We start from the raw sequence: 16561 nt of genomic DNA on the forward strand, positions 1-16561 counted from the left end.
CTGAAAAACAAGTCCTTCTGTAAAGGGCTGTGCTCTTAATACTCAAACCAAAACGTGATATATTGAAAGCGCTAACAAACTTGGAAGTTGCCCTGACTTGAGGAGGAGGTTGGAGTAGATGGTTTTTCCAAGGCCCCTTATGATTCTGTGAAAGATGGGAATGGAAGCGACAGTTTCTCAACTTCTATTACAGCCAGGTAAATGAATAACCACACCCCACCCTTTTTGAACTCAGATGTTTCTTCTTATATTAGAATGGATTATTGACATAATTTAGTTGCTATGACAATCTGTCCTTCAGTCACACACATAACAGAGCTGGGTATTTGACTTGAACTCCCTGAAAATCTAAGAGAAATTTCAAGTCAAAGTTCAAGTTTTAACATTCATACAAAGAAGGTTTATTCTTCTAGTAAAACCAGTATTGGTTTATTTATAGCTATTTTCCAGTATCTTGAAGGGGAAAAAAACCCAAGCGAATCCAAACCACCAGATTCTATGGGACATCATTAAAAATAACTGACTTGTTCTGTTCAGAAGGACAACAAAACATTTTTAAAGTAGAAACTGAAAAGAAATTCGAAGAGCTGGACTATGAGGGGTGAAGGCTTAGAACAGCTGTTGGTTTTAAAGAAAACAAGTCCCAGGGCATACAAGCTGCATCAACAGATGGTCTGTAGCTAGTATAAAGCTATAAATTTCTTCATTAGCATATATCACAAATTACAGCAACGTGTCAATCAAACAGTCCTTCCTTGAACAGTAAAATGCAGTTGATGAATGCATACACAATACAAAGATAAAAAGTGGTGGTTTTGCCTTTGGATTGAAACACGCATGTTCAAAATTTTAATGCCATAGCATTTTTCAAAAGTTCAACACCTTGCCCTTACAATCATGCCTGGCACATAATTAGGTAGATCTCATATTTCTACAGTCAGTTGAGATTCCACACTTAGGACAATCCTAAAAGCCTTCCAAAGTGACTGAAATGTCTATTGAGAAAGGAACATTACATACATTTCTAACCAAGCATGTACATTTCAAAACACGTCTCACCAATTCTCTAACAAATACAATGGGAAAAAAATTATGTACAAAACTCACTAAAAACCTTGGCATTGTTTCACCCAGTTAAGCAACAGTTCATGTTTTTGCCTGTGTCCTAAGTGTTCAATGTCCAACAATAATAAGGAAGTCATTCATACTCATACGTTATCCCTTCCACTACAAATTTAAGCAACAGCAATGTTCCTTCCAGCTTTCTTTGGCCAGTTTTTCCTCTGAAAAAAATGCTAGTTTTCCCTTGCAAGCACAGTCCTATCATCAGTAATATTTTATAAGCAAGTGTAGATGCAAGGCTAAGATAATTGTAGTAGCTTTCTCTCTAGTGAGAAAAGTCTTTACACTGGAAATTAAAGTCAGTCTTCATACCTAGGTCAATCATTTTTCAGAGAGGCAAACTGTTAGTTATGAAGACTTAATCCCGCTGAATAGATGCAAGTCTAATGAACTTTACAGAAGCAAAGAAATATGTAATAAACATATTCTGGCTACATTCTAGATTTGAGGCACATCATTGTAACTTTGAAGACATGAAGAAGCAGGAAAGTGACAAAAAAAACTTCCCCACCCTTAATACTGATGAGGTTTTTAAAAAATAGTTTCAGGTCCACAGCATCCAGGTACCCAAAGCATTCTCTAGCATTGGTTAGAGAATTTCAGACAGTGGGTGAGTATCTTGATATTCAACTGCTATACTAACAACAGTGTTCACATATTCCACAGCTAAATTATCGCTAACTACTTAATGATCAATTAAATTTAGTGAGTGTAGAGCAGATTGCAAAGTTCAGTGAGAAACTTTAATTGCTAAGTAAACCCCCTCCCACACACCAGCCCATACCTTATCCATGTCCAATGTTGTTTCTATCATCTCCAGAAACTTTGAGAAGTCAGAGTAGATATCATTAAGAGGTGTTATAAACACTGCCAACAACAACATCTGGTGAGCTCCTGTTAAGAACAAACAAGAAAAATTATCATTCACGAAACCCCACAACTTTACCAGAATTCACTTATCCAAGATAAACAGCACCACTACATAGCTGGTTAATTTTTATTAAGATTGGTTACGATTACTTCACTGACGCACGCATTCTAAAATTGGCATTACCCAATTTATATTCTGATTAAGCTTCTACGTATTCATCTTTGTTCATATCTGGTACTATGAGTGAAATTACAGACAAACAACCGTCTGAAAGTAAACCTGCTGTCTGAACATTACCTGTTCTTGCACATAAAAAGTTGAAATGGTAGTAGAAAGTGTTTCTACAGCAACCAATTTTAAAGATACAAAGTGGAAGTTTCATCATCCACACTCAGAATTTTTAATTTTTGTAATCCAAAATGACCAAAAATTGGGAATATTTGGTAGGTTACAATATGGCCATAAATAGAAATTAAGTCATCAAAATTAAATTAGTCTTTTCCAACGTATTTTGTTATCACAAATACTCTGTAGCACCAGGTATAACTGCATAGCACACATACTGTTTGAAGTTCATACAACATTGTAAGCATCAAATGCAAAATCCAGTTCACAGTTAACTTAGCATGCACAGATAGTGTCAATTTTGTCAAAGAATTATTTTCTTCAGGCCTACAAATAAGCACCTATCCAGCAGCCAGCTGTAAAAACACTGTCAGTAAATTAACATTTACGTCTTTGCAGCTACTTCAAGTTATGATTCAATCACCGAAAGATTAGCATTATTGACTATATGATTTACACAAAATGCCTCAAAAAGAATTCAATACCATGAGCTTATAGTCATTGGATTATGTACAGAATCACAACATTTGCCTTCGACATTTACAGGCAAGGCTTGACACATTGACAGAGAAACACAGAATTAAGCTCTGGCTATTCCAGAGCCTCCCAATTTCTCAGACTAGGGAAAAACTCCTAATCTTTCCTAAGAAAAACTTCCGTACACATTTATTGAATTCACACAGTCAGAACACAATTACCCAAGGGAGTCCCTCTTCTCTCTCAGCACTGCAACTCGAGTACAAAGAAGCAGGCTGGTTTGTTTTCTTTTCCTCCTGTGCCTTTCTGCTTCCCCACTCCCCCAAGCTTTTCAAATTAAAGTTCTTAACTGATTAGTATCTCTAAATAGAGAAAAAAAATTACATGTTGTTGAGAGATTATTGAAGTTGTCAAAATGCAGTCTTCTGCTGACCAAAAATCTTCAAAACTAAGAGTGATCTGAAATCAAGTACAGCTTGCTTTTTATTCCAGATCTCTTGCTCTGTCACATCTTTTTTTTCTTCCTCTCCTGTAAGATGACACATCTAAACCAACCTAGAAAATAAAAGGAGGCACTAAAGAAGGAAGAGATTGAAGAGCAGAAGATTCACATCCATTCTTCAGAGCGGACTTGGCAGTTCCCAGTGCATCAGCTGACAGAGTGCACGGCACCCACAATGAAATGATCTTCAATATTCTTGAATTAATGAAAAATGATTGTGCTTGAACTTAAAGTAGTAATTACAATTTCTTTTCTTAAAAGGAGTAACTAGGAAAGTTTCACTATACATAATACTTAAGTATATAAGTTTGAAGAGTACATCTTCAGACACCGTAGGAAGATGTCACATTCAAAAATTAGAAAATATTAATTTCTTACGTAAAGCACTAATGTATTTATATATATTTATGATATGGTTCAAGTTAATATATTGCAAAATTGATTTACACTTTCAATCCAACTTCATATTCACTATCCAACACTTGAAGGAAATAAATAGCGGAGTCAGTGAATACTGAGGATTTATAAAAGTTGTATGTGTCTGCTTTTTCTCAAACGCGTAACAGTTGGCATTAAGAGAATATGAGAAAGAAACACCATTGAAAAAAATCTATATTAAACTCCAGCTTGTCTTGCACCTTCATTCAATAAACTCATATAAAAGATGCATGGTAAAAAAACCCCACTTTTGCACCTACGCAGCATTATTAGCATGTAGGCTAACCATTGAGAGAAAGAATAACAGACCTACGTAGCATCAAAAGCAGACGCATATTGATCACAAAGGCTATCTGCTCCCAGGTACAGCTTTTAATTTAAACCATAATTTACTTACTGAAGCACAGATAAGTGTTTATTACATGCATTAAAGACTTTACTATTAATATGGTTTAAAACGTTGTATAGAAATTAGAATCAAGCACTAATCTTCAAACTTGAAACATTTCTATAGTTAGTTTGGCAGCAAATAGAAGTATGAAAACTGACACGATTATATCGTGTGAAACAGCCACATCTCAATGACTAAATGCACTTAAACCAGCCATTTTGATGGTACAAAAGGTCTTAGAAAAAATCGTGAGGAAAGAACAAGGAACAAAATGGAAATTGGCATAAAATATAGTATGAGTTTGCTAGAGGTGGTTCATACCTGTATAGCGCAATGTCTGTCTGAGAGAACTGCCTAAGACAAAGGGAAATCTGTAGACCTAACTTGGATGCCAAGATGCAAGATTCATGATTAATACAATGATCAGAAGGCAGATAGAGAGGACACCACCAGCTTGCAAAAGTTGAATGAGCTGGAAGGACACCAGCAGTACAGCTCCTCCAGGGCTCATACAAGCATTTATCTTTTTAAGATGTGTAAATTAACAATATTAATGCACAAAAGAAGGCTGCTTATAAAATTCACTAATATATACAACATTGAAGAGATCAGTAGGTGAAACTGGAGCAAAATAAATCAGGAACATAACTAACTGACCTTGAAAACTGGGCAAATAGAAATGAAGTAAAATTTAACAATGAGTACGATGATGCATTGATAGATAAACGAATTTCCACTATGAGTAGGGGAATAATCAGCTGGAAGTGACAAAGGATGGGAAACAGACAAGTTCGATCACAACATGGTTATAACACATCAGCGCAACAGTCATGGAAAGAACAGAACTGGAACACGCAATAAGAGGTATTTCCAAAAGCAGTAAGGGGGTATTCAAGCCACTGTATACAATATGGTAAAAATACACCTGGAACCCAGCATACAGTTCTTGTATACTGCATGTTTACAGGCTTAAAATAAAGAGTGTCAGTCTGAGATGAGAAGAAAGATGCTTCAGCAGCTTCTTGAAGACAGACACCTTCTAAGTACCTAGATTTTATGCCGCAGCAATTTGAGTAATGAACAACTGCTCCCTTTTACCAGCAATAACAAAATGATTCGATGACTCAGAGTCCCTTCTTGTCTTACGTATGTTTCTTATGTTTAAAAAACCAAAAAAAGTTGTCTTTACTCACTATCCCCCTCCTCAGATTTCATCATCCATAAAAACAAGCATCTCAACAAAGCAATGCTTCATACTGAGGGAAAGGCAATCACTGCTGATCACTTCATGGTGTAGTTGCTCTGTCTCCCCATATCCATTCACGAGAAAATGAAGTTCTGAAACTGGCAGATACTCAGAATTGTCAAAAATCTTTCTGACTTTCCATCTCTTGTGAATTAAAAGATTTTATACAGTCCTGAACTGGAAAGTGATCAGATCCAGTCTGAATCAGTCACATACATTCAAAGTTACCAGACCGTTCTTGTACTTCAAACAAGGACGTACGGGTACGAAGAAAAATAAAAACAACACATTTCACCTATTTTAAATTATCTTGGATATACTGCTGATAAATGCTCTAAGGCCAACTGATTCACATGTAAAACAGTGAGAACTTTTTGCAGTTTATTAATTTTTCCATATGGTGAGCTTAGCAGTTTGCCTTACACAGCTTGCTTCTCAAAACTTCTAAAAATGGAATTGTTTTCCTACCCCAATGTTATGACAGAAAAACTCTGTTGATCCAAAAAAGACAACTAATAGAAAAAGAAGTAAAGACAGGAAGCAAGCATTCTGAACGAATACCTCAGTTTAAAATGGAAACCCAAAAGCTCCATGCCAAGGCAAAAACAAGCAGAGTCTGTTTGGAAAAGCAGAGACATGACTGAGGCAGCTAAAGTGTGGCACAGCTCTTTAAAAAAAAAAAAAAGTAGTATCTGCCAGCTCCTTCCCAGTTTCAGATCTAACTGCTTTTGGAAATAACACAGCCAACAATCAAAAACTAATTCAAGATTAATATTTTAGAAGATAAGTTTCATTACTTGAAGTCATAAAACTATAGTACAGAAAAGTACAAAATACTGGGTAATGTTACTGTCTACTCAAACAGAGGAAAGAAATTTTTGTAACTGTACCATTTCAAAAATTATTTCTCTTAAAGGCTTTGGTGCTTGCTTTATGCAGAGATTTTCAAAAAATCAATGGGCTTCTACGAAACTATGCTTTCTGACAAGCTAAGACTGCTATTGCTGTATTGAATCATGCCTCTGTTATGCTGACTTTAATCTTATTCTGCATTTTCTTGGTAACATATAGAAAAGGAAAAGAAATAACAACCTTTGTATTTTCTAGATTTGCTTGTCATAGCATTGAGCTTCCTACTAATGAAGATCAGAAGAAACTCTGCCACATTACCCTTATCCAATACAGAACATTACAATTAAAAAAAGGCAAATTATACCAATAACGCTTAAACTGACTTGTAATTAAATGCAAAAAAAACAAAGTACAAAGTGTCTTCAAAAGGAGCACAACAATTTTGAATGAACGGTTATCTTGTTTTTAAGATCGTAACACACACACAATTGGTCAGGAACTCTTAGAGACAAGTCAACGTCAAATATTACCAAACCATCACTCAACAGTTCAAGTATTTCAGCTACACACTAATTGGAATGCTTTTTCTTGTAAAGATTTGGCTATGTCTATTTTTAAGTATCTGATTGGTATTTCAGAATTTCAGCTCATTTCAAATTCAAACGTCTTTAACCTTTATTCCTGCAACAAAAGTACACAGGGAAAAGGTAATCTTTGGAAGACTACACGCTATTTCTTTGCATCATCAATGTGGTATAAAACACTGAAAACAGACAGGGGTAGCATTACCTTCATGTTTTTCTAGTGCTTGTACAACATTAGGCAGTTGATTAATAGCCTGATACATTCGGTAACAGTCCTGTAAGTTTGCTGCTTGTCTCTGAAATTTCTTTGCCAGCCGGTTAAGATCTGGGAATCGACGCAAGAGATCTTCTTGAAGGCACTGACGTAGTTCTGGATCCCCCACAAAAGCTTCAACCAAATTCAGCCTAAATAAGAAGTTCGTAACAATATTAGCATGACATGGTCTATAATTCTTTTACGTCACTAATTAGAATGAAAACGTTTATCTGGCAGTTTCTAATTATCCTTTCTCTATGTCTGTATCCATTGGCCAACTTTCCTGATAAAAGAACAAATGAAACCAGGACGACGCTCAAGCTGAGAAAGCAAGGATATTCAGACTACGTCATGCTACTGTGATTTTTAATAGTTGGAATATCTAATGAACAGCACTGGAGTGAAAGTTTCAAGTGCAAATGCCAACATCTGTTCTACAGGTATGTCAAAGCTCAGAATCTACTTTGAGATTAATCCTTTCCCTGCACCATAAAAAAAGTCATCCAGTAGACTATGAAAGAACAGATAGTAAGAAGGAAAAACTCACACTGTAGGAAATAAAACACTCTTGGCAGAGTTTTACTGTCTGTGGTCGAAGTCAACACTGACACTGTGCAGCTGTGCAACCCTGGATCACAGAATTGGAATCCTTGAGGTTGGAAGGCACCTCTGGACATTGACGACTCCAACATCTTTGCTTAAAGTAGAGTCAACTAGACCCAGCTGCCCAGGAGTGTGTTCAGTCACATTTTGGGTATCTGCAAGCATGGCCTCAGTATCAACCCCTGGGAAACACCTCTAGTAACTGGCCTCCAGCTGGACGTCATGCCCCTGATCACAATCCTTTGAGCCTGGCAGTTCAGCCAGTTTTCAGTCCACCACACTGTCTGCTTATCTAGCCCATACTTCATCAGATATAATAAAAGACAGTGACAGAAGCCTGCTGAAGTCAAGATAAGCAATATTCATCACTCTCTCCTTATCCAACAACGCAGTCAATTTCCAGTAGAAGGCTATCAGGTTGGTAAGGCATGATTCTCCCTTTGTAAATCCATGCCAACTACTTCCAGTCACCATCCTGCCCTTAGTATATTTAGCAGTGCTTTACAGGATTATTTGCTTAATGACCTTCCCAAGGCTGAAGATGAGGTTGACCAATCCATTATTCGCTGGATAGGTCTTTTTGCCCTTCTTGAGGATTGGACGAAAGCAAACGTTACTCCTATCTTCAGATGCCTCCTCCAACCATCATGACCTTCGTGAGACAATCAAGATCTGTCCTACAATGACTTTGGCCAGCCACCTCAGCATTGGGGGTGTATTCCTTGGGTTCCATGGATCTGTGTGCACCCAATTTGTGTAAATGTTTGCTAACCTGATCCTCCTCTAATGAGGTTATGTCTTCTTTGCTCCACACTTTGCCACTGGTTTCAGGTGCTTGGGATTCCCAAAGGTAAATCTTAGCAGTAAAAACCACTGTGAACAGCTGTGTAAAAGAGGTGTAAGAAGCCTTGTCTGGGGCCTCCTCATCTTCACTCAAGAGCTGCATTCAAACTAAGGCACTCATCCTTGGTTCTCACCTGGGCTATGCTGCAGCCAGGCCTGTGCGTGGCCATGCACCCCACTGATCCACACCGTGACCCATTGACTTGAGTTCCTTGCCTCACCTCAGATCATCACTGTAGATTTGCCTGGAGACGCAGACTGTTGGCCAAACCTGTCACCAGATATACCCCGTTTGCCTCATGCAGGTATTGGAGGACTGCGTCCTTATAGGGTACTGTCTCTACCTGTCTTGTTGTCACCACTGACCCCCAGCTTGCCTTCCCTTCAGCCTGCCCTGACATTTTGGGGTTTTTAAGTAGTGAAATAAATATTCTTTAAGTGCAGCTGAAAGCAAGCATAAATCTCAATGAGAAGTGACAGAGCATTAAATTATGGTTTTCCCACTAGAATGTAAGACAACTTCCACACATTTTGTGCTTTCTTTTTTGCACTGGTTAACATTGTCATCTTTACAGATTTTGCATTACTTTGCATTCACAGTTAAACAAAGGAAGTCAGATATTGTTCATTTTGGAACGCCAGAGAGTCCAATGTTCCTTGGTCACACTTTAGGAATACGATGGAAGAACTCTGCCCCCTTCAGAGACCTCCACACATGATATACTGCGTAGATTTCAGGTTAATCACATTAACTTGCTACCTATCAATACCTTGGCTTCAGCAGGGAAGTTAATTTAATTTAGAGACATGCAAGCAGAGGACAGCTTTCACCACATTATTTCTACTGTTTTGCTTACTGTCTGAAAAATGCATCAGTTTCAATAACAGGAGCATTTGCAAACTGCGTTGGGAATGACAATTTTTTTTGGTCATTTTGAAAGCAGTAATCTCTACATTACACTACGCAGTGTTCTGCAGAGAGAGACAGACACCTGAAACAGTACACAGAGGCTAACATGGTACACTGCCCCAGCTAATTAGTAAAGACAGTCACTCAAGAAACAAAGGCTTTGTCTACGGTAACACCAGAGACAGAGATGCCTGGATAGGTAGAAGTACATTTCTGTATATAAGAAATTCAAAAGGAATGTCCTTCTGTTGCAGAAAGCGGTCTACCCACACCACTCCAGGGAACCTTCTGTATTATACCAAACAAAAATTAATGAAAAGGACAAAAGAAAAATCCTACCTCTATATTTATGCATTCCACTATTGCCTTAATAGCTAAGTTTAATGACTGACATTCCTGACCCATAGTGGTGCTTTATTTCCAAAAATGATAGGATACATGAGGAACTTCTAAAAGATACATTCAAGTTTCAGCATGTATGCAGGACTTGTGAAAAGTAGACAGGAATATACTTAAGATACCTACTGCAAGAACGCACAACAAGATTGACATAAGTAATGTCATAATAGCCAAATAATTTCCAATTCTGATCCCTGTTGGCATTTAAGAGCACAATTTCTAGCTTTCAGGCTTCTGTCAAACACTTTGGAGGAATAACAAGAATTGTATGATTCTGTCACGGCAGATACATTGCCATCTTTATTAAAAATCCCCACAATTTACCTAGCAGACCAGACTTAAGACTCACATCACAAACTTTTCTCAGAATCACGAGCAGCAACTGGTGAACAAACACACTTGGTAAAGACCAGATTTTTTAATGTTAAAAATTAAAAAAAAACAACAGCAACAACAACAAAAAAATAGCAAACAAACAAAAAAACCAGCAAAAAACCACTAAGGATACACAATACAACTGCTTAGCAGACTAAATATAAATCTACTAACCAAATGTCCCTACTTTCCCAAGGGGATAACAGCAGGAATAAATCCCATCTGCAGATGTTCCCCTCAAAGTGTCTTCAGCCCTGTCAGAGCTTACTTAGGGGCAGTATCTGCCAACTTGTTCCTCTTCACAGGAACCAAGGAACTTGGTCATTTTTAGTTCCATAATCTGGAAACAACTCCTTTGGCAAAACAAAACAAACAAAAAAAAAAGACAGGATTCATTGAAAACTTGCAACAAATCACACCCACACGTTCTTACTGTTACCCTGCTTGGTCTTTAGCAGTTATGGTCATGGCAAACAGACACAAGAGGTTGCACTGTTCTGATGTTATGTCCTCTCACTCCCCAGGCGATATGCAGGATTTGTAAGCCTATTTATTACTCCCCTATTACCGAAATATCACCACGCATCAATCCATAAAGAGGCAGAAGTCATGAATACCTTCATATTTTCTTACCTGCAAAGCTGCATGAAGTTCTAGTTTAAAACACCTTTTCTTCACTTAATAAAAGTACTAGGAAGAAAGTAACATATGCATTTGGAGGGCTTATCCCATTGTAAAAGTGAATTTTAATCTAGAAAAATACTACTCTTGCCTGGGGTAGGAAACCAGGGTTTGGTGGTTTTATCCAACCTGCTTAAGCTACAGACTACTCCATGATTTCCATATTAAAATTTCCAGTATAAAAAACTGTTTTCTCTGTTTTTGATGACCAATCTCAAACATGCAAGAATGTGCAAAATTCAACTTTGCCCTCTGTACTAGATCTCATCTTGCCTTCTAATAGCTTATGTTTCAAGCCAGAGCATTTAGTTTCTCTTCCAAGAGGTCCTTACACAATCAATAATCCCAGCAGTCATATACACATGGAATCACTTATTGAAACTTAATAAATGTTGCACTTGGAAAACACCAGCAGCAACAATTTGTATAATGCCACAGTACCTTATCTTTAAAACCCAACTGCACAGAGACTTGCCTTCAACCTGACACACAAATGCCCAGCACCCTTTCTGAATCCACATAAAGCCCTGTAAAACACAGGCAGATTAAGTCTGTCTTTCTATTCGTATTGCTTTATACTTATTCTCATTAAAATCCAAACTATCCCTGTTCTGTCCAATCCGTCGGGCTGTTTTGGTTTTCATTAAAAGTTTGGACCTTATTTGTGTCACCGATAAAAATGTCAGTACCTTACCAGCCAGCTGTTATCCTGATCATTAGAGAATATCTCAAGTGCAGCTTCTAGATTCTTGAGCTTACCTTTGCCAAGATTAAAACCTTTCTCCCCACCCCCGGCTTGTGCCTTTTACACAAACAAACCCTTCACTTTCATCCCACGACTTCCTCAACTTGTTCAACAGCCTCTTGGATAAGAACTTGTCAAAGGCGTTTTGAAAGCTCTAATTTATTCTTTTCTTTTTTTTTTTCCTCCTTTGTCCACAACAATGACAAGTTCAAAGAGTTCTCAGATCAGCTTGACACAATTTTCCTCTGCCAAAATCATGCTAATTAGACTAACATCTCATGACCTTCCTAGTACTGTTCTGTCTTCCCCCCCCCTTGTTTGCCAACCAGGAATATAAGGCTAACAGGTTTGTGTTCGTGCCACATTTTGCATAACAATCTCCCGTATGGTAAAAATACATACAAGGCTGCTGAACAGAAAGGGCTACATCAAGATAATGCATCTGTAAGCCATGCCTAATGCTCACGAGTAATAATGAAATCAAATGACAAGTTGCTTTTAAGATAAAGCTTGACTGAGGAAACAAAAAAAGAAAATACAAAGAGAAACAAATTAAAGAAGTCCAAGAAAGTGCAAACAACAGCTGACAAAATTGTGTGTCTCTCTTTCTGCCACACAGTGAAAGGGAAAGGAAGACGAGGCAAAACTTTCCACCACAGATCTAAGGCAGCACAGCCAAGATAACAGAAACAATTATAACTATTGAAACCACACTAGAACACAAATGAAATCTTTGTTTCAAGATGGTTACTTAAATTTGCAAATTAAACCACAAAAATAGCAAACAAATTTTCAGATAACTGAAAGCCAATACAAGTACTCTTCTTGAAGCTGGAAACGATAACCCCCTTTTTCTCCTGCTATTCAAAACCATGGCTATTTATCGGCTTTGAAGTGCAATAACAAGCAACATTAGGCTTAACCGTGCCCTGAGAGAGGAAAAAAAACCAACCACCTATCTCCAAATTTCTGTTGGATATTCTGGAATCCAACTGAAAGCATTTCATCCTTTCCTGTGTTTTATTGTTGTTAACAGGCGTCTCTCAGACGTGCTATTAACAGACAAAAGACTAACACTCCACACCAAAAAGAGACAACAAAAATCTGTTTTCGATCTAATAAATGGCACACACTTTCCCAAGTCTCATCACAGCGCTTCCGTTCCACCGAGGTTTACGTTTCATTCGACATCAGAAAAGATTGCTTCTTCCTTTGCTACGTCTATGCAGCATTTTTCATCACGATTTTAAGGTTATTGCATTGAATGCTGCCACAATAGAGGTTGTCAGGAGGGTTTAATTGTATTACTAGGCTTTTACGGAGCTAAATATAAAAGTTTAAGTTAACGCGAAAACATTAACCAAGCCTGATTTGTATGCAGACTTCACAGAAGGATGAAAAGAATTCTGTCTGTAGAAATAATAACTAAACTAACAGATTAAAATATAAGACTAGAGTTAGAATGAATAGAATATTTATAATGACTGAGCAGGATTGACCGGTACAAAGAAAACGCTAACAAACCAGTTAGCTGTACAACAGGCTGAGTTATAAAGCACCCAGGTTTTAATGTCTCCGCCACCAACATCATGCAAACCCCTGGGCAGTTCTGCGCCTCCCACGCGGGCAGGAAGGAGAACGCTTCCTCCAAGCACCTCTGCTCAGAAAAAGGACTCTGCCTTTTTTTTTTTATCATATTATGAAACTTGGATCCATATATAATCAGCAAAATATATATATATATACACATTTAATAATAAGTAATATATGTATTTAATTGCTACTACAGAGAAGTAACTTAAAATCCAAAATTCTGCTGGACATTTCCATGGGAAAAACTGTACTAACTACAAATTCCACATGACACAAAGAAAAAAACGTTAACACTGAAATCAAATGAAGAACGCACTCTTTTACAGGAGAAGATGACTTACTTTTAGGAAGATCTTGAAGGCGCTAACTCCCCCGGCTATACAACAGCCAAGACTTCAGAAGAGCATAAATTTGTATTCTCTGTCTGCTAAAGCTCTTCTATGACTATAGAATAAGATCAGCTTGTCTGTCTAACTGTTCAACTTGATTATAGACAATTTTATCAGAGAAACACCACTTACAAAAGTAGCGTATTAAGGACTGCTTTAAGATACGCCAAGACTTTCACCTCACCACAAAAGTTTCAGAATATGCAGTTATACCAATTTAATTTCATATTTTCTTTATAGAAAGGAAAGTAGAAAACACTTAATGTACCATTATTTTGGTTTCCCTTGGGTTTCTTTCAAACTCAGATCTCTTCTTAAATCCAGTGCAGCCCAGGCAAACCCTCCCTGGACACACTTAACCCAGACATATAAAACTGACGGATTCTTCTTTTCTAATCCTATAGAAATTACCAGAATAACGTAATAAACTACAGCCTCAGCTACTGCCTCTTCAACAGGAGGGCAGGGCAAAGCCAAGCCACCATCTTACTGTTCTAATTGGGTTTTCTTTCCCACAAAAAGCACCTGCGATTTTAACACCCTGCAGGAGGTCCACACTAGAGCAAGTTGCTGTAGTTGATTTAATACCAGCATTTGTGCTTTTCAGCCAGAAATAAGCAAGGCACTGTCATAAGCTCCTTTTATAAACTTCTCCCTGGTGACCCAACCGTTCCCTAGACAAGCATCTTCTCTCTCACAAAAATCAACCAAAAGCCAGTTATCACCGCCTCAAGTAACTGGTAAATATCACCCTAAATTTGCAAAGCTCTTTTCATGACAAATCCCAGTACGCTTTACAGCCTTTGAAGTATTAAGGCAGACACCTAAGATGGGCACACAGGAGCCTAAATTAGGTATCTGAAGCCTGATACTGAGAATGACTTTACTTCAGGACACTTCTTAGCAGCATAAAAATCACAGTGACCATCCCAGGTCATCTTGCCCAATACAGAGTTGTTACATGCATTTATAAAAATAACATTCAAAATTTCTCAGACAAGCACAAAGAAATAACAATGCAAAAGACCTAGACAGCCCACACATGCTTTTGGAAATGCTTAGTTATGCACAAAAGACTTTGTTATGAAACTGGAGCGATCTTGGTAAACAATTTGAAATAAAAATAGCACAAAACCTGAGGAACAAGCAACCGGCAGCTTTAGAGAGACTCATACCATCAAAAGTCATTTTATTTTACTCATACACCACAGGCTTAACATCAATGATCTTCTCAACACTCCGCTGGGTTCACACAGCCAGATCGCACCAAGAGGTTTCTGGAGGCTGTGCGCAGACAGAAGTTGCTGTGATTTCTGGCAACAAGCCTCCAGCTGGTGGCAATATTTATCCAAGCAGCAGGAGCAGCCTTGCAGGGGACTTGCCATAAGCACCAGTTCCTCCAGTACTTTCAAGACACAAGATCTGAATCCAGGTTTTTGTTTCATCAACAACTCTGAACATTGCTCTCTGGATGAGTTGTATACATACCTCTCTCGCACACGTTACACATGAGAGAGAATAGCCCACGCAAGGGGTCAAAATCTTTCTGTTATTTGAATGAAACGAGTACAATTTGGCCCTACAATAGCATTAGGGTCCAAAATCTCGTGTTTCGAGTGAGTGTCACAAGTTGTTCATCTGAGTAAGCTCTCTTTTTGCTCTCCCACATATGCCTGTATGCATAGGGGCCTGTAGCTCAGAAGCATACAGCCCAGACAATTCCAACAAGCCCGTGCGAGGGCCTTGTGCCCAGGTAAGCAAGGCTTCTTCCTGCTCCGTCTGCCAAAAAAGCAGCCTGCACCCTCACATGTATTCCCCTCCACGCTAAACGGCTCAAGTTCTTCTGCTGTTTCCCACCTGCTCTTGCCCAAACCGCGTGACCTGTTATATTTCTTCTTAGCATGCTGACACAAAGTTGGTTTCCTCAGTTAAGAACGTGCTGTAAATGCTTCTGCAATATCAAATGACTTCACAGTTCCCCCCCCCCCCGAAAACCACTGTTACAACCTGAGAAAAAGAAAGAGCTAAACTAAAAGATACAGCTTGCCTAAATAGCAAAACTTTCAAGATGACGGTGAAGGAGTACAACAGTGTACACACCTTCAATTGAGAATTTAAAGTACATTACTGTTTCACGTGCGGGATGTGAAATTACAGGCTTCTAGAGACGAAGAGGTATTTTATAATAGGGTAGATTAACAGAAACAGCAAACCAGGAATAAATAGTCCCACAGTGACACATCTTACAATTTACCTGTAATGTTTGCGTTCTTAAAGAGAGTGACATCATCCCAGTAAAATTACAGCAATCCTTGTACTCTGATGACCCTCCTAGCTTCTTAAAATATTTTGCAATGATTCCCAGTTCTAGACACAAACAGAGAGTTTCAAAACTTTTCCTCTGCAGAAACAAAAAAGTCATAGAGACCAAGCGTGACCTGGCTCAGTGGTACGGCTTGAAAGCTGTCCTGCTCTTTGCACGGGCAAGCCACATAGCATGGAGGAAGGAAAAACTGGTAGTATGGTAAAGGCAGCTGCAGACACCCCGGGCTGACACTGAAGGTAATGCTCCCAGTAGCAGCTCCCTCCTTAAACACACATCTTCGTTTGCTGTGGCTGCGTTAGCTTTCCACCAGCGAGGCTCCCCTGAACTAGCTCGCTCTGGGGTGGCTCTGCCAGCTGTGGACAAACCCAGTTGTATCTTGGTGTTGGCTTAAGCTGGCTGGAAAATTACGCCCACGAGTCACAGCCCCACAAACACTTCCAAGCTGGCAGAAACCAGCACCGGCACCACAAAAAGTGTGAGGTAGTATTGCTACCTGCTGCGCTTCTCCGCCCTGCCGTACCTTCTCCCTCAAGTCAGAAGTGAGCTCAACCAAGGGATCTCCAGGCACGTATCCAATGCCCTCGGGATGTATTTAGTACTAGAAATTGGCCTT

The 16561-nt window shown here is 38.6% G+C and overlaps 1 protein-coding gene across 1 annotated transcript in view; it reads right to left on the minus strand.

Moving 5' to 3' along the window:
* The window catches only part of MSH2 (mutS homolog 2), a 54767-nt gene that overhangs the window by 19606 nt on the left and 18600 nt on the right, over window positions 1-16561 (minus strand). The window contains exons 7-8 of the mRNA XM_063328124.1: window positions 7034-7233; window positions 1907-2016 (exon numbers count right to left, since the gene is read on the minus strand). Of these exons, the coding sequence (XP_063184194.1) occupies window positions 1907-2016; window positions 7034-7233 (310 nt within the window). The remainder of the gene's footprint in view (window positions 1-1906; window positions 2017-7033; window positions 7234-16561) is intronic.

Source organism: Chroicocephalus ridibundus, chromosome 3 (genome assembly GCF_963924245.1).
Source record: "Chroicocephalus ridibundus chromosome 3, bChrRid1.1, whole genome shotgun sequence".
Classification (NCBI taxonomy): Eukaryota; Metazoa; Chordata; class Aves; order Charadriiformes; family Laridae; genus Chroicocephalus; species Chroicocephalus ridibundus.